This window comes from Acomys russatus, chromosome 21, assembly GCF_903995435.1.
Source record: "Acomys russatus chromosome 21, mAcoRus1.1, whole genome shotgun sequence".
In the NCBI taxonomy this organism is placed as follows: domain Eukaryota; kingdom Metazoa; phylum Chordata; class Mammalia; order Rodentia; family Muridae; genus Acomys; species Acomys russatus.
The window spans coordinates 38214405-38239744 of NC_067157.1; the positions used below are offsets into that span (position 1 = coordinate 38214405).

At 37.2% G+C, this 25340-nt stretch overlaps 1 protein-coding gene across 1 annotated transcript; it reads right to left on the reverse strand.

Moving 5' to 3' along the window:
- Positions 1-1116: 1116 nt before the first annotated feature.
- Nmbr (neuromedin B receptor) lies at positions 1117-13377 on the reverse strand. The gene is made up of 3 exons (XM_051164667.1): positions 12372-13377; positions 6123-6471; positions 1117-2433 (listed from the first exon to the last, which is right to left on the reverse strand). The coding sequence occupies exons 1-3, from the start codon at positions 12827-12829 to the stop codon at positions 2032-2034; spliced, it is 1209 nt and encodes a 402-aa protein (XP_051020624.1). The 5' UTR covers positions 12830-13377; the 3' UTR covers positions 1117-2031.
- Positions 13378-25340: the final 11963 nt, after the last annotated feature.

The window sequence follows — 25340 nt, forward strand, 5'->3', positions numbered from 1 at the left end:
CAAATTGTGATAACATATTCAGAAATGTGACCATTGTTAGTATTCTTTCTAGTAAGAAGAAGATTAAAAACGTGTGTCATAGTTATCATGACATTGACATTTTCCTAGGTAAACAAAATAGGGAATCTTTTTCTAAAGCTTTTCATTAATTTTTACATTTAAGGTCATATGAATATATTACAGTACATATGCATCTATTTTTATGTTTCATATATTTCTACATAAATGGAACTAAAAGAATCATATAAGACATCTGGGAATGAGCCTTGCAATCTTTCATAATTGTCTATTGTCCTCTTAGCATCTTTAATGAGAAATATTCTACACTGACGCAATATTCTTAATTCTTAGACAATGATTCTGCAAATTGCAGTGAATGAGCCTTAAGTTATTTGTAATATGCTTAAAATTAATGTAAGCTTTTGGCACATTGTATAATTTCATGGTGAGTAGATCTGCAGCTTGCCCAAAGTTTGAGGGTTGATGTAGAAAGCTACAGCTGAAAGGCAGTAAAGTAGTGGAGCATACACTTTATGATGTGGTATCAGATTTCCTATTCCAAGTGGTACACATGGCAGAATCATCTTGTTCGTGTTACTAAATATAGCCGAGCCTTGATTTCCAAACCTACAAAATAAATAAAACAAGACCTACTTCACAGGTAACCATTCCATGAAGTTAATGAAAGCTAAAGACCAGGTCTCTGGCAATGAATTAATGTTCTCATTTAATCTGTGGAATTATGCTATCTCTTGAATAAAGATGCCCCTGAATTTTAGCATCTTCATGACATAGAAAATTGGTCCTTTCTTTTATTCTTTTAAGAGTTTATTTCAAAGAAAATTAAAATTTACATATAAAGCTCCAGTAACAAGCTTAAAAAACACCAAACACTTGATTTGTGTTTCTTATCATTCCTATTATCAAATGCTATAGGTACTTTGCTTACACTTATTTTTCAATTTCTAGGTCCAAATGATTATGTCCTATCTTTAGTTGTGTGGGTTAAGGAAATTTTAAGGGGAGATTAATGTGCCAGAAAAAAAATCACCTTAATAAATTTAGAAGGAAACACAGAATGAATAAAGTCAAGCATTAGACATTTGGTATGGGTTTAAGAAAAGAGTTTAATAAAGACAATGTTTACATTTTGCTTTAAAATAACAAGATATTTATTCTGAGAAAACTGTGATATCATGCACAGGAAAAAAATGCCTGAGATCCCATACACTTGTCAGTTGGCAGATGCCAAAGCAAATGAGAAATCATCAAAATCACACAAATCTTATTATTTATGAAGAAGCAAAATTGACAGTTTACTCAAGAATTTGAGTGTTTACAAAAATAGTCATGCAAACATCCAAGTAACAGTATTGAAATTTGGAGCATATGATACCTGTTATACATATATCAAGGTAAGTCACATACACATATCAATTTATAATTCATAATAAAATGTTATCATACTATCCAATACAATATCTAGAACTTACAAACCTTTCTATATATTATAATTATGCCAAAAACCATAAATAGTAATGAATTAGGATTAAGCTCCACTTTGGGGATTTTTTTCAAATTAAGATATATGTACATATATACACTAATTATGGATAAAATTTACTTGGCAGAATGATATAACTCATTTCAAAAAATGGGTGTTTGAATAATACCTTTCATTAAGTTATTGACTCATTATGGCACTGCTCTCTATGATTTAAGACAAAAAGGAATTTAAAGTAAATATGGCACAGTTGCCTGTGGCAATACCTTAAATCCTGAGGGAATTTGTAAATAAATGTTAGCAGGAAATATGTTTGAGTTATGTATGTGCAGTATAGATGTGCATGGTGTAATGTAAAGTATATTCAGAGAAAAATATTTGCTTTGCACTTCAGTCAAGTCATGAAGTCCCCTGATGAATTAGCTTAGGGAATGGTATGATTGCAGAAATTATTTGTTTCTGCTTCTCTTCATAATAACAGAAAAGTTTATCAGGTATTTTCTAAGAGCAAGCTGCATGGTCTCCAATCACAGTGCTATTTCCTGCTTTGTGCTATGTCCATTTATCAGGACAGAATTGGTCACCACATTCTTGGTGTTGCTTTTCAGAGAAGTCATTCTCACTGCTGAAGAGCTGAGAAGGTAGCTGGTTGACCTCTCTGGATAGGACTTCCTCCCACAACAGAGCTGGCTGTTGAAGTGCTTCCTGAAGCTTTCACTGAGCAGGTAAAGAGCAAAGGGATTGACACAGGAATTGCTGAAACTCAGAACACGGGCCACTAAGGTGACAATCATGTGACCTAGAGAAGGGTCAATCTCCTTGTAGTTGAAAGACCTGTACAAATAGAGGACGTGGTTGGGAAACCAACAAAAGACAAAGCAGCCCACGAAGACGAGCACAATCTTAGCCAGGCGTTTCCGTGTCTCCATCTGTGAAGAGCAGAGACAGCCGTTGGTCAAAAGGAAACGGAGTCAGCCACAGCCAAAACTCACCTCCCAGAAGTAAGAGGTATGGCCACGTGACACACGTGGTGAATTCTAAGCACACCAACTGTTTCTTTACCTCACCAAAGTGAGTGCTCTAACTACTTGACCAAGACAACTTTGATCACCACATTATTTTCTTTTTATTTAGTATGTATACAGTTTAGATGATAAATCATAAATGACTATCTTCATTTCAAAGAGGTAATGTTAATGAATGCCTTAAAATATTTTCCTTTTACTTAAGATAAGGCCATGATAGTAAAAACCAAAAATTATTTTGTTTATATTAAATATGTTAAATTAAGTAAATATACAACACACTCAAGTGTGCATAGCCTCCAAAAAATGACCTTTTGAGACAGGATTATATTTTACCTTAGTTTCTCCCTCCCTCTCTCTCTCTCTCTCTCTCTCTCTCTCTCTCTCTCTCTCTCTCTCTCTCTCTCTCTCTCTCTACCACACCACTAGATAATCAAAAACAAACAAGTAAAGAAATAAACATGGAGATTTATGTCTCTAATTTACAAAATAATCAAATTTTTTGGGAACTGGAGACATGGCTCAGTGGCTAAAGTAATATGCTGCCAAGCCTGACAATCTAAGTTCAATAATCAGAAGCCACATCATAGAAAAAGAGCAATAACTCCAGTAACTTGTCCTCAAGTTGTAAGACACACACACACACATACACACATGCGCGCGCGTGCACACGCGCGATAGATATATAGATGGATATGGATGTATAGCTACAGATAGATGATAGATAGAAAAATGGATGATACATAGGTAGATAGATGATAGACATACATATAGGTAAATAGATGATAGATAAAATAATTTTTAAACTTCTAATGCAAATATCAACCTTAGTAACATTATTAAACTGGATTTTTTTCAGAAAATGCATACTTATGCTTACTTTTTTGTATGAAAGTTTTCAGGGATATATTAAATAGAATTCAAAATCAGGTATTTAACATTTTAACCTAAGAATTCTTTTCTTAAATCTAGAGTACAAGATTTAGATCTTATTTTCCAACTTGCTTCAATGTTTAAATCTAACAGTGTGAGTGGGGACACAGTTAATCAGGACTGACATTTTCTGTCCTCACATTTTCTGAGATGGAGCCATTGGTGAGCAGCTAGAATACTCCTAGAAGAAGTAGAAAGTCTGAAAGCCAGAGGATAGCTGGCACCGAAGTAGAATGCAGTGGCACTATGATGCATCTTGGTAGTATAAATTAGATAAACCAACCAATTTTAAGAAGGTGGAACTTGGAGTGTTCAGTGTGTCCTCCATAGAGGACAAGGCATGGATGTAAAACTTTTATGTTAGTCCAAAGTTGGATATTCAACTTTGGGTAAGCTTTGGGCTGATGTCTTGGCAAGTGTCAAGAATCAGTTACCCCCATTTCGCAACTGGGTTGTTTGGTTTTGTGGTGTTTAATTTGTTGAGTTCTTTATATATTTTGGATATTAAACCTTTGTCAGATGAAGGGTTGGTGAAGATCTTTTCCCATTCTGTAGGCTGTCACTTTGTTCTCTTGACAGTGTCTCCTGCCTTACAGAAGCTTCTCAGCCTCATGAGGTCCCATTTATTAATTGTCGACATTAAGGCCTGGGCTGTTGGTGTACTGTTCAGGAAGTTGTTTCCTGTGCCTATGTGTCCTAGGCTCTTCCCCACTTTTTCCTCTAATTGAATTAATGTCTCTGGTTTTAAGTTGAGGTCTTTAATCCACTTGGACTTGAGTTTTGTGCATGGTGAGAATTCTCAACAGAGGAATATCAAATGGCCCAGAAACACTTAAAGAAATGCTCGTCCTCGTTAGTCATCAGAGAAATGCAAATCAAAACGACACTGAGATTCCATCTTACACCCATCAAAATGGCTAAGATCAAAAACTCAAATGACACCACATGTTGGCGAGGATGTGGAGAGAGAGGAACACTCCTTCATTGCTGGTGGGAATGCAAACTAGTACAACCACTTTGGAAAGCTATCTGGCACTTTCTCAGAAAAATGGGAATAGGGCTTCCTCAAGACCCAGCCATCCCACTCCTTGGAATATACCCAGAAAATGCCCTACCACACAACAGGGACATATGCTCAACCATGTTCATAGCTGCTTTATACATAATAGCCAGAACATGGAAACATCATAAGTGTCCCTCAGTAGAAGAATGGACTAAGAAACTGTGGTATATTTACACGATGGAATACTACTCAGCTATTAAAAATGAGTAATTCCCGAAATTTGTGGACAAATGGATTGATCTAGAAATTATCATAATGAGTGAGTTCACCCAGAAGCAAAAAGAGACAAACGGTATATACTCACTTATATCAAAACACTAGTCCAAGGGATACGTACCATGAAAATCTTTACTTACCAAGAAAGTGGGTCAGAGGAGAGGATATCCGATTGAGACTTTAGGCAAGAGTAGCATGGAAGAAAGAGGAAATAGTAGGACCCACAGGGTCCTGGAAACCTACAAGAAGAACTTTATGACAGGCAGATCTGGATCCTGGGGTCCTCCTCAAACTAAGGCACCAGCCAAGGAGAATATAGACAGTAAGCTTCGAACCCCTACCAAGACCTAGCCGACGAACATGATACTCTCCACCATTGAGTGGAGAGTGAGATCTGACTCTCACATGAACTCTGGTGCCCCTTTTCTGACCATGTCCCCCAGATGGGGAGACCTAGTGGCACTCAGAGGAAGGATAACTAGTTACCAAGAAGAGACTTGATATTCTGAGAGCATATATAGGGGGAGGAGGTCTCCCTCGGTCACGGACATAGGGGAGGGGAGAAGGGGAGAAATGGGAGGGAGGGAAGAATGGGAGGAAACAGGGGAAGGGCTAACAATCGAGATGTAATATGAATAAATTAATAAAAAAAAGATGAAAAAAAAAAAAGAATCAGTTACCCAATTGGGGCTTATAAATCTCCAAAGGGAAGTTTGCAGAAATAAGACAGAATCAATGCTGTTTAAGAAACAAAACAAAAACTGTGGGTATCTGAAGAACTCAAAGGAAATCAAATACCAAATATCAAATATCTAATTATAATACAAATTGGGTTATAGAACTCTGAGTAGTGTCTGGTTTTGTCAAGTAAAGCACACATGAGCCTATAGACTGGTTCTCTCACTGAGCCCCATGCACAGACAGTAGACTAACTGGCAAGCAAGCTCCAGGGAACTTCTTGTCTGCACACTTCTCCGTCTTGTTGTTAGTTGCAGACCATGCCCAATGTTTTTACATGGCTTCATGGGACCTGAACTCAATCTTCACACCACTAAGAATCACCAAGCACAGAGACATTGGTATCTACTGGTAAAATACAAATTCTTCTCAGAGTCCAGGATGCCTGATAAATAGGAACCAGGTAGACCTTTTTGCAATGTGACACAACCACATGTGAGAAATTTCCCAAGAATCATTTTGGCAAAGGCAAGTGAAAGCCGAAGGCTGTCTTCGTATTTCATGGGATTGACAGCCCATAAAATAAAACACAGAATAGCAATCACTGTCTTTGACTATCTTACCCTTCTAACACACACACACACACACACACACACACACACACACACACACACACACACACACACACCCTGAACAAGCTCACCTGCTTTTTGGTATGTTCATTGTATTCTCCAGGAAGATTGTGTGCACTTTTAATTAAAGTCCTTGCAATATGATAATAATAAACGCTGATAATAACAAGTGGCAGGAGGAAATAGACGAGAAAAATGAGAACTGAATGAATCTTTGGATGTAACTCATCTGTTTGTGGGTAGGGTATACATGCTGTGAAACTGCTGTTATCCGAGCTGCCAATACGTGCTACTTCTGAAAACACAGCTTCAGGGACTGCCAACAACACAGAGACCACCCAGATGCCCACGGCTTTCAAACTGGTCCACAGCACCACGCCAGAAGTCTGCATGTCCATGGGGTTCACGATAGCTCTGTACCTAGGACAAGAATCTCAAGTTACTCTTTGCGAAGGAAGGAAGGAGGGAGGGAGAAAAAGAGATTGAGAACGAGCAAGAAAAAAAGGGGGAGATAAATTTTATTGGCAATAAAAGTATCAACAACTTTTCCTCCCCTGGATATTTCCCAATGTATGGAAGAAAAAAATTACCTGTCATGTCAGTGATTCCAACTCATTCCAGGGATTATTGGCACAGAAGACAATTAAAGAGAGTTAAAGTGGAATCTCCTGAGCAGCAGTTATTGGTTCTTTCTCAGTGATTTTAGCTTAAGTCAATGTACAGTATCATTTTTCATTGAATATGATCATCTGTTAGACTTTTATTGAATGCTTTCATTTCCAATCTATAAATGCCATCTAAGGAAAATAACTAAATCGTTAAAGGTCCACAAAGCAGTGCAGTTAAAGCCTACCTTGATTCTATCCTCATACCTTCAATGTTTGGGACTGAGCATTGTTTTTCTTCCCAGTTTTCCTAATCAATAAGCCCTAGATACTACTCCAGAGTGGGAATTTTCTCCACAGTCCAATTAAGAAAAATGAAAATTGAATAGCATTCTGTTTTTATACATCTACTCTATTGTTTTAGATTGTATAACGTCTCACCTCGTACATCTTAATGGTAATGTGTACTAGGAACAGGTGGTACAGGACTCACATTTTGAGACAGTGAATTGATCCTCAATGAACCATAGCAAACTCCACACCTCAAATGAAGCAGTGATAATTCAAACAAACCAAATTGTATATGAGCAAGTTATATTTGTCTTTAATGGTATTTGAAGTTATAAAGTATCTAGGAGATAACAGAATATAATGAAAAGTGATTTCAGTCAGACTATTACCTATGATATTGTTTTCAAAAGAAACTTAAGGTCTTTTTTTTCCACTGTGAAATGAGAAAAAAGCATCTCTCCCTCCCAACATTTACCTACCTATTGACTGATACTCTTTATCAGAAAACTAATAAGGGTAAATTATCAAAATATATATACAAATAAGTAAACCCTGCTGAATGTAGTTTTTAATGGAGGAAGATGAATAAGACAGATAATAAACATCCATAAGTAGCCTTCTTTTAGGTAGCCAAGAACCACAAAGGACATTCTGAATGCCCTTCATATTTTTAAAACATAAAAGGAATGCCCCTCTCCACACTATACCAAGTATATACACTTTCAGAAACATAGTCTTTGGTATCTCCAATACTACATTAAAATACTCTAGACTGTCAGATTTACTAATGCCTTAAGGTCATTTTACAGTCCTGAAGAGTAGGAAGTCCAGAGTGAAGGCTTTCCACAGTCACTGCTTCGTGAGAGTGCCCTTCCTGGATGACATGCATAAAGTCCCAAAGCAGGACCCCAAAATGGCAGTGCTGGTGACAATGTCCTAAACAAAATGGCTCTTACTAAGTAAACAGAAGCCTAAACTCAGCATTTCTCAGGAATCTCTTAAGGCTGGTTTCTATTACCAAGAAAGCCACTACCTCTCTGATCCCCCAACAGTCAGCTACCTGAGCAAGAGCGTCTAGCTCCCAGTCAGTCTAAAAAGCCTGCTCTACTCAAAGACCTCAAGCTGCTGACTATCCTATGAAACTCACGTGCTTTCCAGAACAGCTAAAAGAAACCCTCTATTCTCAGAGGCATCCTGACAGCTTGTTCCCACAAAATCTTTGCTTTCTACCCACATAGCAGCCCAGTTGGTGGTTATACTTGTGCCCTTGCCATTAGAGTCTTCCACTCAGTCATTCTGGAGTTGCTCTCACAATGGCCCTACTCTAAAGACTTAATCACCTCCCAAAGGTTCCACTACCTATTGCCACTGTATTGTGGGGAAAGGTTTTAATTTATGAATTTTAGGATGACACAAACCTTCATATTTTAATATGCCCTCTACCCCTAAAAGATTGTAAAGAAACTTAAATGGTTATAAAATGTATAAACCTCTTATATAATAAGATTACTAGCAATAGGTCAAAATTCACTTAGGAAAGCAAGCCCAGCAAGAGAGTAGGGCAAAGATAAGGAAAACTATTTCATCTCAGGAATGATTCTTGTCACCTTCTCCAAGAAAAGAGGGTTATGTCTCAGGAATCTCTAAACAGTACAAACTAAATGAAGAGACAGTAGTGCCAGTTCTATAAACAAAGAATTACAATAGAAAATACAGATTACCAAAGCTATCAGTACAGTAACATAGCTTAGAATTGTGAATTAGTGTTTGTTTGTTTGTTTGTTTGTTTTGTGGGGGCAGGGAATAAACCCAAGGTAGCATGTGTGCAAGGTAAGCACTCTACTGCTGAGCTATAGACCCAGCTGTGAAAGAATATTAATGCTGCAAGTTTATCTTTGGAAGACCATAAAGCAATAAGTAAAGTCATCTAATGATATTCAAGTGGGCATGTTTTATCATGCTTCCTTCAAATATTTACATTAAACATGAGAAAGATGTCCCTTAGCATATAGCCTATTTAATTAAACTCTGCAGCATAGCAGATATTTGTAAAATGTTACATTTTCCCTTACAAATAGTCTCTGAGAGACATTCCTTCTTGAAAACTGAATTAAAGAGTAACCAATCAGAAGACAGTTATAGAGAAATATAATCATCATTCACTTATTAAACATCAGTGAATAAATTTATTCATCAATGTGAATATCTCTTGTGATATCTGTATTAGTATTGATTTAATGTAAATATTAAATTGAATTTGATCATAATATAGAAAAAATAGAAAATTAGATCATTTTTACTTCTTGCTAAAACATCTCAGAATCTGTTTCTTTAAGCATGTCTAGTTAAACTTCCCTCTTTTAGACTATCAAGCTTTAGTGTTCGGGAAGGAGGCCAACAGGGAGTCCAGGTGTGAACCATACACTCGCAGCAGCAAAGCTATTTCTCATCGTTGCTTCACTAGTGCACAGTATAATGTCCAGAGCAAACAGTGGCTTCTCAGCAAATGGTTGTTGGCTTGAGTAATAATGAAATCACTGAAATCAATTGTGGTGTAGACACTGAGTTAGGACAGGAATGGTGGCGCACAGTGGAAACTGTCCAGTAATGGTCGACATAACACCACGCTTGGGAATCCCCTAAAGACTGGGGATGGTATGAGGCATACAGCTAGGTTTTTCCAGTGGCTGAGTGATACCAAGTCGTTAGGATATGAGTTGAGAGAGTCTGCCTCTCTAATATTTTTCAGATCTTCACATAGGACATGCTTAGAAACAACTTTTCAATGTGACTGATGCAACAGGGTGCGTCTTTGCCTCAGGCATCCTGCAAGCTGTCCAGAGGAGTGGGTGCGCAATCACGGAAGTCTGGCATTTAGAGAGTCAGAAACCTTCTCTCAAAATACCATGTCATATTTACAGTATTAGTCTTTTTGTCAAATTAGGTAAACAGTGCCTTAGGAGTACATGTTTTGTATTATTTTGTCATTGTTTTCGGAGTAAAATACGTTTATATAAAGGCTGCAATGAGGGCTCAGCTGCCATAAAATCCAACCTGACACATTCTCTGATTACTTAGCTTTTGTGTTACAAGTAACCAAATAATACTATAGCTACAACTAAGTTGTGGAAACAATATTACTACTTAAGAATGCCACAGTACACTTTAAGTCATGGTGTTCCTTCTAACAAGAAGAAAAATGAAAGCAATTTAGCAGTGCTTGAAATCAATTGAGTAAAAGACATAACTTATTGCAGTCAGATATAGTATAACTCACTTTAATACTAGAGTAATAAATTAGGTGCAGAAATTTCACTTCATTCTGTAACTATGACTCTGTAAAAATCACAGCTGGGTCCATACTATAAAAGACAACTTTTTCATGTTCTTTCTTTCTTTCTTTCTTTTTTTTTTTTTTTTTTTACAACTTTTCTTTCTTTTTGAGATGACAAAAGCTCTCAGAAAAATTAATTACCTTTTGTGAAAGTATTGGTCATCCTATATTTCTCAACTTTCATTTTCTCTGCATCTGTTTCCCCCCTTTTTTATCCTTGTAATATGTTATTGACATTTTTAAAGCTTTCCTAATTAAACAAAATTGAAAACAGCCAGAGTACTCAAAGGTACAAGAGAGGCAATCCACCAGTGTTTGCCATTATAATGAGAGTACCAGAATGTGCTGCCTCCATAATTACATATGATGACTTCAAAAGGTCCTAAATGCAGAAGGCTCTTCAGTCTTCTGTCTCTGGTCGGAGCAAAATTACTTGTTTACATAGCAATAGATTGGAAAACTTGTATTAAATAACCTCAAGCTCTGAGTCTGTCTCCTAATGCCATAGTTTAAAAATGGATGCTAGGTGTCAGTTTCACCTTTTGTGATTGTTAACCACTGTGTCTTATTCTGATTACATTTATTTACTTAACAGTGTGTTCAAAATAGTTCACCTGAAGAAGAGTAGCCAACTTAACTGTCTTTTAGCTTTGAAGTTGAAATAAAACTTGTTAAAAGATGATAGAAATAGTGCCAAGAAGACAAAATAAGGCTCATAAGTTATTCAAATTTTTAAACCACTTTTCCAGGAATATTTTTAAATAGTATGTTACAGAGACTAAGTATCTACCTAACAACAACAACAACAACAAAAGACTCTCCATTGAATACTGTCTTACTTCCAGTATTAACTCTTCAACTCCAAATTAGTGTGAGGACATTATAACCAGCCCCAGGAAACTCAAATCCAGACTCACTAGTAACTCAATATGCAGATTAATAAAGACAATGGATATCATTTTCATAGCCAAATTAAATTGTTTAGCTAAATAACTTCAGTCAGTCCGTTATCCCAAGGCAACGAGACCACAGGTCCAAGATTGATGCCTAATTATGTACATTGCCTCCAGTCACCCACCCAGACATTTGCTACTGCACAAAAACCTGAAAACACGATGGCTGGGAGAGCAGTCCTTTCAGGAAGCCACGATTTTCCTCCCAGGGATGTCACGAAGACTTACATTCTCTGAGCTTCAGATCCACACATGGAAAATGACAGAGCTGAACCAATTAGAATAATGGATACTTCACAGCCCTGGAGTATGTGAAAGCAGATTTGATAATGAAGGCTGTGTCCATAGCATTGTTTTAAGATACTGACATTTAGCATTATCTAGATGGGAGATATCACTTGATTTCAACAAGAGCAAAAAGAACTTATGGTTTTTAAACAAGATGTGAGAGTCTATTTTTAAAGAACAACTATTATTCTGATTGTTTTCACTTAGACGAATAATGTTTACTTCATATGGTAAATGGTGTACAGCCTGAGCTAAACAGTTTCCTAAAGTTAAACTTAGTGTTTTAACATAGAATGCCACCCTACTTAATAAGGAAAGTAGACTGCTCAGGTTTAAACACACAGAGAAAATCCCAGAGACAATTAAATTTTAATTTGTTTATACTGTGAATCTTCTGTTTGTAGTAAGGTTTCCAGACGGGGGGGGGGGGGGGGGGGGGGGGGGGGGTAGGTGCACGGAGAGGATGCAGGCACTAGAACATGCAAGCTTAAAGTTGTTGCAATTTTAGCTATTAACTCCGGAGGCAGAGGCAAGTGGATCTCTGTGGGTTCAAGGCCAGCCTTGACTACAGAGTGAGTTCCAGGATAGCCGGGGCTACACAGAGAACCCCTGTCTCAAAATAACCCCCATTTTGTGCGTGCACAGCGCAAACATTATATATATAGAGAGAGAGTTGTTTATGTTTTTAAATCTCACTTCTCGTTATGTTTGAATATGATTTAGTGGTCTCCCCTTATATCGTTTCCTTTCCCCATCTCCTTCACTGCTGCACCCCAATTCCCAATAATCCTAGCCCCTGCCCCTGCCCATCACTTTTCCACTTTATCTCTTTGCTACTTGTGTTCTTACCTGTCAGCGCTGAGGGCAGTGAGAGTGAACACAGAAACCCCCACCGAGGTAAGCTGAATGGCCGGGATGAGTTTGCAGCCCAGCTTGCCGAACACCCATTCATCAAAGAAGTAGCGGGAGGCGTCCACTGGGACGCAGGTAAGCAGCAGCAGCAGGTCTCCAGCGGCCAGGTTAGAGATGAAGATGTTGGGGACACTCCTCATGGCGCTGTTGGTGAGGAATATCTTCACCAGCATGCTGTTGCCCAGCAAGCCTATCGTGATGATGATCAGGTAGAGCGATGGTATTACACAGCGGATGACCAACTCCGCCGTGGTCCCATCCGAGCCGGGCAGGACATCTTTTCCCCACACCTCAGGAGCCAACTTGCTCTCATTCGCCTCCGCGGGCAAGGAGAGGTTGGGAAGAGAACTGAAGGACATGGTCTTCTTTCCTAGGGAACTCGCAGGACTTTTCATGCACTCAGATGTCTCGAAAAAATGCGATGAGCACGCCGTGGATTTAATTAATTTGCCTTTAATCCTGGCAAGTTTGTCGCTCCGGGGACTGAGCCACAGCGCCAGGCTCGCAGAGAAGTCTGTGAGCGCTGCGCTCCAGAGCTTCCTCCTAGGAGGGGTTCCCTTCACTGCCGCTGGTTTGCGATTTAGACTTAAACAAAAAGCAAAGAAGTGGAGCCTTTATTGTGTCTTTAAAGCTTAGTTTTTGCTATTGTCAAGCGAGAAAACAAAGGTCAGTCCCTGTGGGATCTTGATCCCTACCTGCCTAACTAGTCCACTCCAGGAACTGAAGCCATCCAGGATCTGTCCAGCAGGCAGCCGCTGAAATGCTGGCACTAACGTGGGGCCTTTTGTGTTCACCCCACAGCTTTGCTCTTTTCTCCTCCCTTCCTAAGGGTAGCTGAGTTGCTTTTCATTCTACGTCCCCATATACATCCATCCTCAATCAACTCTGAGCAGGAGAAGCCCACGCAGGAAGTTTGTGATCCACTGAGGATTGTAAATCTGAGCTGGCAAGTTCCCAGTGCTAAAACACTGAATTTAGCAAGCCAGCAAAGGACAAAGGATGAAGTCAATGAAAATACTTCTCTCTATTCTGTCATCCTCTGAGCATCCCGCACCCCAAGTCTGGAAACGCTTTCCTACAGTTGATGTATTTTTAAACATATTTTATTGTGATACAGTGTGCATTAGTGCAGCTCTCTTAGATGTATGCTTTACAGTGAGAACAAGCAGTCTAGTGGAAACCACCACTATGTTTGCCTTCACCTTCACCTTAGTGTTCTCTCTCTCTCTCTCTCTCTCTCTCTCTCTCTCTCTCTCTCTCTCTCTCTCTCTCTCTCTCTCTCTCTCTTTCTCTTCTCCCCCCCCCCTCTCTCATCACAAGAATAGAACTTCTTAAAATACAATCATCATCCGATTTCTTCTCATTACATGTGTAAGAACCACATATGCTTTGTGAGGAGCCAGTGTGTTGATTTTTTGCCTTCTATAAACATACAGCTGTTACTGATCCATTCTCCTGGTCACTAACAGTTGGAAGTTCACTAACATTTCACAATGTTAGCTGATTTAAATGAAGTTTCTATGAACATTTGTGCACATGGCTTCGGGTGCACACACTTGGATAAATTCCAGGCTTGAGTTTGTTAGTCGAAGCTCATGTTCACATGTTGTAAAATATAGTTTTTAATGTGAATTATCAACTTGTTTTTCCTTTTATATTGGTGTGTTGTTAGCATTTTATATATATATATATATGTATGTGTGTATGTATGCCCAGAGTTGATAATGTCACTCATAAATTTAGACATTTTAAAATCAGATATATTCATTTTTCTGAAGTGTAATGTTACACAACACCCAGGGTGGTCTTGAGTTCTTGAGCACAAGTGATTCTCTTGCTTCAATCTCCCAAGAATCTGGAACTACAGGACCTAATCCTGCACCCAAATTAGCAAATTAATAATCTGTCAATAGGAGTAAAATAATTTTCCTAATCACCACCACATGAGAATTTTGCAAAGAAAGGACTGCTTGGAGCCAGTGAGTTGGCTCAGTGTATAAAGCAGTGGGAGTGTCAGACAGGCAGCCTGAACTCAACCATGGAGCCCACATACAGAGTGCAAGGAGAGAAGCTTCTAAAATGTGCTGACTCTGACTCCCACAACATACCTGAACACACACACACACACACACAAAAACCCACAATAACTATTATAAATAAAGTATTCTAAACTGCCTACATATAATGGCTCCAAAATGAGGCATATAACACCCTTGTTGTTGAAGAAAATGTGTATCTGAGTTTGAACATTAAAAGATAAAAATTAACAATTGGAAGTCAGTGCCTTCAATGGTCTAGCTATTAGTTTAAAATCTGTGCATAAGTGTAAAACCATTTGTCAATTAAGTGTCTTTTCAGACATCACCTAACAAAGATTTCACACAGCAAGGTAGATATTGGCATTAAAATCAATTGTTTCCTAGTTCAATTTTAAGTCTTTCTTATACTATTGAATTTCACTGCTTACTCCACTGCAATGTTTAGACTGGCTAAATCAAATTTTCATGTACCCTTTTTTTTTTTAAATAAATGAACATTGTCTCTATTTTGTACATTATACTTTTATAAAATAATTAGCATTACATATATATTGAAATATGTCTCTAGAAATTTTATCTTCAAGGTTAAGTTTCTTTTTCTTTTATTATAAAGGTAACCTTTTTTTGGGAGATGTCAAATTTATTTGAAGGGTAAGATATTATAGATATAGATATATAGTAGTTGTTCATTTTCTTTTTTATTTATTTATTATAATTTACTCACATTACATGCCGATTGTTATCCCCTTCTTTTTATCTTCCCATTCCCACCGTCTTCTGCCTATTACTTTCTCCTTGACCTCTGACAGGGAGGGCCCTCCACCTCCACTTTCTGATCACAGTCTATCAGGGTCTCACCAGGATAGCTTGCATCCCATTCCTCTGTGTTCCAGCAAAGCTGCCCAGCCGAGGGACAGTGGCCAAATCTCAGGCACCAGAGTTCATGTGAGAGGCAGTCCCTCACACCCTCTCCCCACCTTCACAAGCAGGAAGATTCATCTATCCATCTGCTACATCTGAACAAGGGGTCTAGGTACTTTAACCCAAAATAGATAACCTGGGAGAGACACCATCCAGCCGGGGTTTGGGACAGATACTGGATAGAGAGTTGTAAAGAAGAGTGTGGGATGAGAGATGGAAAGACCTGGTGGGTGAGGAGCTCCACAGAGAGACGATCAAGGCCTGAGGACCTGAACCTAAGGGGCCTGCACAGGCTGACAGCAACCAAGGACAATGCATGCTGAGTGCCTAGCACCCCTGTTCAGATGTAGCCAAAGGACAGCTCAAGGTTAAGTTTCTATGCAAAGTGAATTTTTAAAGGAATCAAAATTCTGAGAGGTCACAAACTTTCAAGCTCAAAGTATTTCAGTTTTATTGTTTTTTTTTATGTTTTAGTGTTTTCTCTTGCAATAAAATTGTATCGCTTTCACCGTCTAGTCATTGCTCTCAGGTTGAACACCTCTTTTTATTCTATTATACTTATTACATATGTGTTTGTGCATGTAAAAAATATATATAACTTAGTGGGTGTGTTTTTGTTGTTTTTGTGTATATGGCTTCAAGGCTGACCACTCTGCAATGGAAAACCAGGAAGAGTGCTCAACCCTGAAAGAGCTAATTAAACATCCTCCAGTAAACATTAGTTACTTGTAGTTTTTGTATAAGCATAAGACCCTTGATATTTTCCTCCTTATGCTAACACTAGCATGTCTATTGATATTGCTATTGTTCTAGCATTGCTAATGTACTTTTTTTTTTTTTTTTTTTAAGGAAAGACTGCTTACAGAAGACTTTCTGATATTCTGGCTCTAAAATCTTTCTGCCCCTTCTTCCTAGATGTATCCTATGGCATAGTTGCATGAGCTGTGACTGGCCTCCCCATGAACCCTGCATTGTGTCAAGTTGTGGTTTTCTGTGATGACCTCCATTTTTTTATGAGAGGCTTCTTTAATGGGGTGTGGGGGGGGTTATAGCTACACTTATCTTGTGAGCATAAGAATAAGATTTAGAATGTGATATGGAGTTGATGCTGATCTATCAAAGTGATGGCAGTAGATTCTTTCCTAAGTCCATAGCCTCGCTACCCCTGAGAAGCTAGCTAGGTTGGTACGAGGCATGATTTCCCTCCTGTTGAGTGGGCCTTAAGTCCAATAACATAGCTGATGGTTGCCATATGCATGTGAAAGTTACTTCTTGCACCTACTTATAAACTTACCACGCTGGTAATGGTCATGGATCATAGGTGCAGCAGCTGGATAGGGCTGCTGAACTGATTTCCTCTCTTCCCAGATTACATCATATTTTCTGTGACCAAATAAGCAATATCAGAGGAAAGAGGCTGTAAAGTAAGTTCCAGGTTGAATTACCTGAATTATATATCCTAAATGTGTGGTACATTCAGCTTTAGGGACCCAAACTCAACACTCAACTCCTGAGAGGCAAACGGGGAAACATCAATAACCTATATTGTTTTGGAAGTCATATGGACTATCCTGACCAATCCTTCAAAGAGAGGTTTATTGTATCTGGCACTACATTAGTCTACAGGTATCACATTTTAATGTATGTGTATGAAAGTATGAGGAAAGCTAAAGTATTGTATAGATTTATTTCTTCAGGTTTTCTGTATACTCATAATCAATGAGATGAGAAATATGTTTATTCCAAAAACTGCATTAACAAATATCCAAGTAATGTGATTCATAGAAATGAGGCATTTGTAGTGAGTGGTTTTTCATCTTGAATACATGTATGTGTATGTGTGTATGTGTGTGTGTGTGTGTGTCTGTGTTTGACAGAGAGAGGGAGAGAGGGGGATTCATGTTAAAAGAGATTATTAAAAATATTTCAATATGTGCTCGCTTTGTCAGCACATATACTAAAAATATTTCAATAATGATTATTTTATTATGAAATTTTATAAAATGATTACAACTGTGTAACAACTATTAGATGTATCACAAAATTTCAAATGGAATATAAATATTATCTAACTTTTAAACACAGTAATAAGCAGGCATGCACTAAAGGAAGAAAATGTTTATTTTATGCAATGTGCCATCCATCCTCTGAGATCCACATCTCACTAATAACTATAAATATTCTTTGAGGTAAGTGTTTAAGTATTATATTTTACATTAGACAACTAAACAACTGAGGTAAGATGACTTGCTTAATTCTACAAACAACTCAATAAAACTGTATTTTGAAGCTTATTTTACGAGCTCAATGTCTATTATAATTCTTTGTTCCTAAAGAAAAAACACATAGATAAGACCATTGGAGATGGCACTATGGGGAAAGTGTTGCTGTGTAGGCATAAGAAGCAGAGCTCAGAACACTAGCATGTATGTGAACCTGGGCATGAAGGCAGGTATCTGTAAGACCAGCAGTAGTATGGTGGGGTCAGGCAGATCCTGGGGTCTCCCTGAGAGAACAATTTATCAAAATAGAATGTTCCAGTTTCAACAAGAGACACTGTCTCAAAACTTTGATGGAGTGTTATCAAGTGGATTAACTGAAGTCATTGCAGGCCTCCACATATTCATGCACAAGAGTGTACACACACACACACACACACACACACACAAAATAATGAATAAAAATTAAATATGGCTAGACTAAAATAAATGAATAAATATAAAATCTTATTTAAGCAAAGAATGGGTTTTTAACCTTAAGGCACTGAATCCTCATAAAATATGCATTATAGATTTTACATCCCTAATACAAAACTATAAAAAAAGTCTTTTTTAAAAAAATTTAATATAATTATTCTATAAGTGAATTTGAACAATTTGAAATTTATATTACTCTTATAATCTTTATATCTCTCAATGTGTTTTCTTTCAAATTATTATGAAGAAGTCAAATGTTCTACATATTACATTTTACAGATTCCCATTTAAGAACTTAGGAAACACAAATGTACCTATAATTATCATTGCTATTTAATAATTAGAAGCTATTGTAACCAATGCTATGGTAACAAAAAAAATAAAATATCTAAACTTTGAGAAATGAGATAGTGATACAAAGTAAAAATACCAAAATAACAGTGGAAGAGGATAAAAAATTCAAAGACAGTTTTGTCTATAAGAAAACATATTTAAAAGTATGCTGCAACAAATAAACACAGGGAAGTATAGATTACATAATAAGCAATGCTTATAAAACCAGTTCACAATTAAAGAATGAGTCTCTACATAACAATAAATGTTTTTAATTCCAGGGAATTAAAGTAAATATGGCCAGAGAAAGACAAGAGAAAAAAACTTAAATGTATGTTTATCACCAAGGAAGAAGAAAGCACTTTATACTTACACAAATGTATAAAATAACTATCCAAAAATAATAAATCAACAACTCATGGAGCAATATGTACTTTAAGTAAGGTACATTCTTAGCATCAGGAGTATAAAAAACATTTGACTACTCAGAGTATCTGATATATTATTCTGAAAAGTATTGTGTCCAAAGTTGGAAGAAAGATTACTGATACAATAAAGGCTTTTCTGTTCTATCCTTCCAAAGAGAAAACTGCTAATAAGGACTGAAACTTAGATCATTAAAATTAAACTAATAATGATGGTGATATAATAGTAGATTAATAATAAGGAAATTAGAAATATGCACGAATTGTTAGAAAAGAAAAATGCATACTAAGGAAGCACATAGAAAATTAAAAAGATATGTGCTGATTTTCTATAGAAGAAAAATGTTTATTATGAAAAATATACAATTAGCAAAAGGAAAAATTGCTAGAGAAAACTCATAGTTATTATCAGTATTGGAATATATTTTAAAATTAAATAAAATTTAATAAATAAAATATAAGACATATAACATACCACAGAATATCTAATTTGCCTAATAGTAATTTAATTGACTGCCAGAAAGCAGATGAAAAAGAAACAAAAAAATGTATTGAAGAAATACTGTCTCCAGTTTTGTGTATTTATTAAGAGCAAAAATCATTGATATTACAGGAAGCTCAGTAATTCGCAGATAGGACAAGTGAAGATCACAGTTTCTTTATCCATTCTTCAACTGAGGAACATCTAGATTGTTTCCATGGTCTGGCTATTACAAATAAGGCTTCTATGAACATGGTTGAGTATGTGTGCTTGTGTGGTGGAGCATCTTTTGGGTATATTCCAAGGAGTAGAATAGCTGGGTCTTGAGGTAGCCCTATTCCCAGTTTTCTGAGAAAGCACCAGATTGATTTTCAAAGTGGTTGTACAAATTTGCACTCCCACCAGCAATGAAGGAGTGTTCCTCTTTCTCCGCATCCTCACCAGCATGTGGTGTAACTTGAGTTTTTGATCTTAGCCATTCTGATGGGTGTAAGATGAATCTTAGAGTCGTTTTGATTTGCGTTTCTCTGATGACTAAGGATGTTGAGCATTTCTTTAAGTGTTTCTCAGCCATTCGATATTCCTCTGTTGATAATTCTCTGTTTAGTTCTGAGCACTGTTTCTTAATTGGGGTTAGGGTTAGGGTTTGTTGATGTTTAATTTCTTGAGCTCTTCATATATTTTGGATATTAATCCTTTGTCAAATGTAGGGTTGGTGAAGATCTTTTCCCAGTCTGTAGGCTATCGCTTTGTTCTATTGACAATGTCTTCTGCCTTACAGAAGCTTCTCAGCCTCATGAGGTCCTATTTATTAATTGATGATCTTAGAGCCTAAGCTGTTGGAGTGCTTTCTGTTCAGGAAATTGTCTCTTGTGCCAATGAGTTCCAGATTCTTCTCCACTTTTTATTCTAACAGATGTAGTGTCTCTGGTTTTATGTTGAGGTCTTTAATCCACTTGGACTTGAGTTTTGTGCATGGTGATAAATACAGATCTACCTCCATCTTTCTACAAATAGACATCCAACTAGACCAGCACCATTTGTTGAAGATGTTATCCTTTTTCCATTGAATAGATTTGGTTTCTTTGTCAAAAATCAAGTGTCTATATGTGTGTGGATTTATTTCTGGGTCTTTGATTCAATTCCATGGGTCAACCAGCCTGCTTATGCCAGTACAATACTGTTTTAATTACTGTTGCTCTATAGTACAGCTTGAGATTGGGTACATTTACATTCTGGAATATTACTCAGCTATTAAAAACATGGAAATTCTGAATTTTTCAGGCAAATGAATGGAACTAGAAATGATCATCCTGAGTGAGTTACCGAGATGGAGAAAGATACACATGGCATATACTCACTTACAATTGGACACTAGCCCAAAAGTGATATCACCTGAAAGTCTTCACTTAGCCAGAGATTAGGATAGATACTGGGACTTGCTACTAGGTCTAGGTAAAAGAGGTAAGGAAAAATGAGGAAATAGAAGGATCCAGAGGGTCCTAGAAATGTACATGAAGACCATTAAGGCAGGCAGATCTCGACCCAGACGTGTCAGCTCAAACTACTGTACCAACCAAGGTCAATGCATTCAGTAAACCTAGAACCCCTATCCAGATCTAGCCAATGGACACTGCATTCTCCACAATTGTGTGGAGAGCAGGGACTGACTCTGACATGAACTATGGTGCCCCTGATTTGACCACTTCCCTTGGTGAGGAGACCTGCTGACACTCAGAGGAAGCAGGCTCCCAGGAAGAGACCTGATAGGCTGTGATCTTATAGTGGGGGACAAGGTCTCCTTCTGTCACAGACCTAGAGGAGGGGACTAGGATGAAAGAGGGAGGGAGAGGAAATGGGAAGATGCAAGTGAGGGTATAACAAATGAGATTTAATCTGAATAAATTACTTAAATAAAAATTTTTCAAAGGAAAAAAAATCATATATCACACTATGAAATCTGTAGCTTTCTCACTAAGATCAGTAATAAAGAAGGAATGTCCCTTCTTTCACCATTCCTCTTTAACACTGTATTAGATGTACTCTATAATGCAATAAGGCAAAAATAAAAAATAATCTAGGAAAGGAAAAATAAAACTGCTTTTTTTCATGAATAAACATAAATTGATGTAGAAAATCTGGGATAATGAAAGCCAACAAGAAAAAATTCTTTCTTGCAAATACTGATGAATTATAGTAGAATTTTAAGGGTTAAAATTAGTGAACAAACATCAATTGTTTTCCTATGTGATGTCATTATTAAGTGGGTTTTAAATTCAAAACAGTAAAACTTTTGTACTGCGTCTCTAAAAAGAAATAAATACATGCAACTATCAAAATATATACAATATCTATATGAAGAAAACTGCAAACCCTAGTAAATTAAATCAAAATTAAATAAATGGAAACAATAGCTCATTTTTATAGATAGAAAGAAAGACTTGATATATCCATTATTACATCTTGATCTGTAGATTCAATGAAAAGTAATCAATAGCCTAGTAAGGTAATATATGGGCATCAGCAAAATGGCAATAAGGTTTCCATTGATTTCCTGGAGATCAATAATAGTGAAAACTATATTGTAGAAAAAGACAAAATTAGAGAATTGATTCTAGCTGAAGATAGCTAAATAGCAGTAGTTGTAAAAAAACAGAGTGAAAATAGTAAAAGAATGAAAACTGAGTCGATGGAATAGAAAATAAGTCCCGAAAGTATTCCCACAGAAATATAAACCATGGTTCTTTGACAAAGAATTAAGAAAATATAAAGAAATAAAAATAAACGTTCAGCACATGGTGCTGTAACAAATGCATATCTAAATACAAATACAAAGACATTCATCATCTTCTTCATCATCTTCATGTTTATCATCTAGGCATGGATCCTACACTAAACACAAAACCTAACTCACAATTGATCACAGATTTGAATGTAAAATCCAAAGCCATTGAATTCCTACATAATCACACAGGGAAAATTCTAAACGACATGGGCATGACACTGCCATTTTTAAAAAACTGATGAAGTTTTACTTACTAATTTAATAAAAATATAAAACTTTTTCGCTGTAAGAGTTACTATCAAGGTGACACAAAGACCAGACACGGACTGGGATCTGTGAACTAAAGCATACCAATTGCGATGAAATTGTTGTAATTACATATCCAAAATGCACAAATAATTCTTTTTATTTTTTTACATTTATTTATTTATTTTATGTGTATGAGTGTTTTTCCTGTGTGCATGTATGTGTTCCATGTACATGCCTGTTGCCTATGAGATCAGAAGAGGGTATCAGATTTCCTGAAACTGACACTATCATGTGGGTGCTGGGAATTGATCTTGGGTGGGTCCTCTGACAGATCAAAAAGTGTTCTAAACTAATGAGCCGCCCCTTTAACACCAAGTACACAAAAAAAATTTAATATTAAACAATAAGAAAAAACTGACCAAGCAAAATATTGAGTCAAAAACCCTACACATACATGTTTAAAGAAGATGGACATATGAATCTCTATGGCACTGTGAGAGCCAGGTTCAGGGATATACCCTGTCAAAATAAAACAAAGTAGAAAGTGAGAAATTAATATATCCAGTATCTTCCTCTGTCCCTCACACACACACACATGCTCATTCACATAGTCATATACATTTCACAAACAAAAAAATTAACTAAAAGTCAGGATAGCTGGTTTCCATATGTTTTTGGTTATTTTTGTTTTCATTTGTTCTGTAAAGTTTAAGGCAAAAGGTTAAAACATACAAAGCATAAAAGCTTTAGATATTCTGAGATAGGAATGTCATTCATTTGCATATCCTTCATCTGTATTTTACACCCTGTTACACAAAGGTACTAGTAACACACGCAGTTCCAATTCCTTACAATTTATTCATCAAGCAGCAAGATGGCAATGCATCACAGCACAGGACAGAGGGCGCCTGTAAGATCTTATTTTCCTAATTGCCATCCAAGTTTAAACAATATAATTATAGGGGATAGTAATGCAAATGACATAAAGAATGGGGTGAGTGGGTACTAAAAGTTAAAGGTTTAAATGTTAATAGGGCTAGAGGTGGGCTAACCAAAACTGAAGATGCATGAGTAGGACTTATGTAAACCCACTAGCCTATAAGCTAATGACAAATATTACATAAAAATAAAGTTTGATTGCTTTTCCCAGAAGACATGATTAGTTACTGAAATTTAGGTGCCAGGTACAGGATACCTTCAAATGAATTGTTGGTCAAGACATACAAAAAGACAGTAAAGTAATGCAGGCTATTCCCATAGTTCTTGGCTGCTCACCGTTATTAAAAGGTAAGGCCTTATTGCTGAAGACATACTCACTTTGGATGCAGGACATTGAGCAATCAATCTCAAACTGACCAAGAAACTCCATGATAATTGTGTTTATAGTACTGGAAGGTGCTATGTAGCCTGTTGGGGAGAAATGTTGGTCTTACACAGCACTAGACTGAAAATGCTTCAGTACCAACCTGCCAAGCAAGTTGTGACCACTTTCACAATAATGGCGATGTGGCTGTTGGACTTGAGGCCTCTAAGCCACAGGAAGGATTTCATTCCTGGTTTATAAATCTGGTCAAAAGCTCATGACTTAGGATACCATAAGCCCCACTGGCAAATCTACTGGTGTTTCACACTTAATGGTCATGTTGTCCGACACACTACTTTCTTAATATTTATATTCACACTTACAGATTTGGACTGCTTTCAACTTTGATCACAGAGAGGCTTCTTATTGCAGTGGGTAATGATTACTGCAGACTCATAACTGATCAAAGTGATGAAATAAATGACTGAGTGCTCAGCCATACATGGGTCATCTATATCCACCTTTGTATCCAAGCCTTAGGGAAAATCACAGAGGAGAGGGTGAAAGAATCTAAGAGCTGGAGGATGAGGAGAATAGCAGTCAAATGTTGTCTTCTCTGCATGACTATTGGGTGAAAGACTTTTCCTCAGGAAAAATAACACACACCATAAAGAGAACACAAGACAAACAAAAATAATGGTTTGCTCTAAAATCCAAGTTGATGAGGCAATGAGGTTTGTTTGAGGTTGTTAAGAGGAGTTTGGGTGAAAAGTGACTTGGAGAAGCAGGGATTACACACCAATAATGGTGATGACTCAAAAGTTGCATCCCTAGAGCTTACAGCAGAATTTTCAGGGTGCTCTACAGGTCCAAGAGATCTCTTCTCAACAGGTTCGCTGAACAGTCTTCTCCTGACCCAACCCCACTTGACCCTACCCACAGTTGTTTACTGCTTTTATATAATGGTAAGGAGTTCTTTTTTATTTAATTAATTTATTCAGATTACATATAAATTGTTATTCCATCCCTTGTATGCACCCATTCGTCTCTCCCTCCCTCTTTCACTCTATCCCATCCCCTAGATATATGTCAGAGGGGGACCTCCTCCCCCACTATATGTCTATAGGCTATCAAGTCTAATCTTGGTAACCTGCTTATTCTATCTCTGAGTGCCACCAGGCCTCCCCACCAAGGGGAATTGGTCAATTATGGGGCACCAGAGTTTGTGTCAGAGTCAGTTTCCGTTCTCCACTCAAGTATGGAGAATGTCCATTGGCTAGATCTGTGTAAGGGTTTGCTGTTTACTGCGTGTATTTTCCATGGTTGGTCAAGTAGTTTGAGCAGAACCCCTGGGCCCAGATCTACCCATCCTGATGTTCTTTCTGTAGGTTTCTAGGACCCACTGGATCCTTCTATTTCTCCATTCTCCCTTATTTCTCTCATCTAGAGTCTCAATAGGATGTACTCACATCTATCTGCAAAGTGGTTGGGGGGAGGGGTCTTTAGCAGCTTCCAAGTTTCAGCTTTCTCAAGCATGAGCTTTGGTTACTTCCTGAGTCTCATGAATCTTTTCCTCCCTTCTGGAGAGACTATTTTAATTCAGATGAAATGGTTACATGGAATGGCATGCCTGTAGTTGGGTGCACTAGACCTTCAGAGGATCAAGCTAGTAAA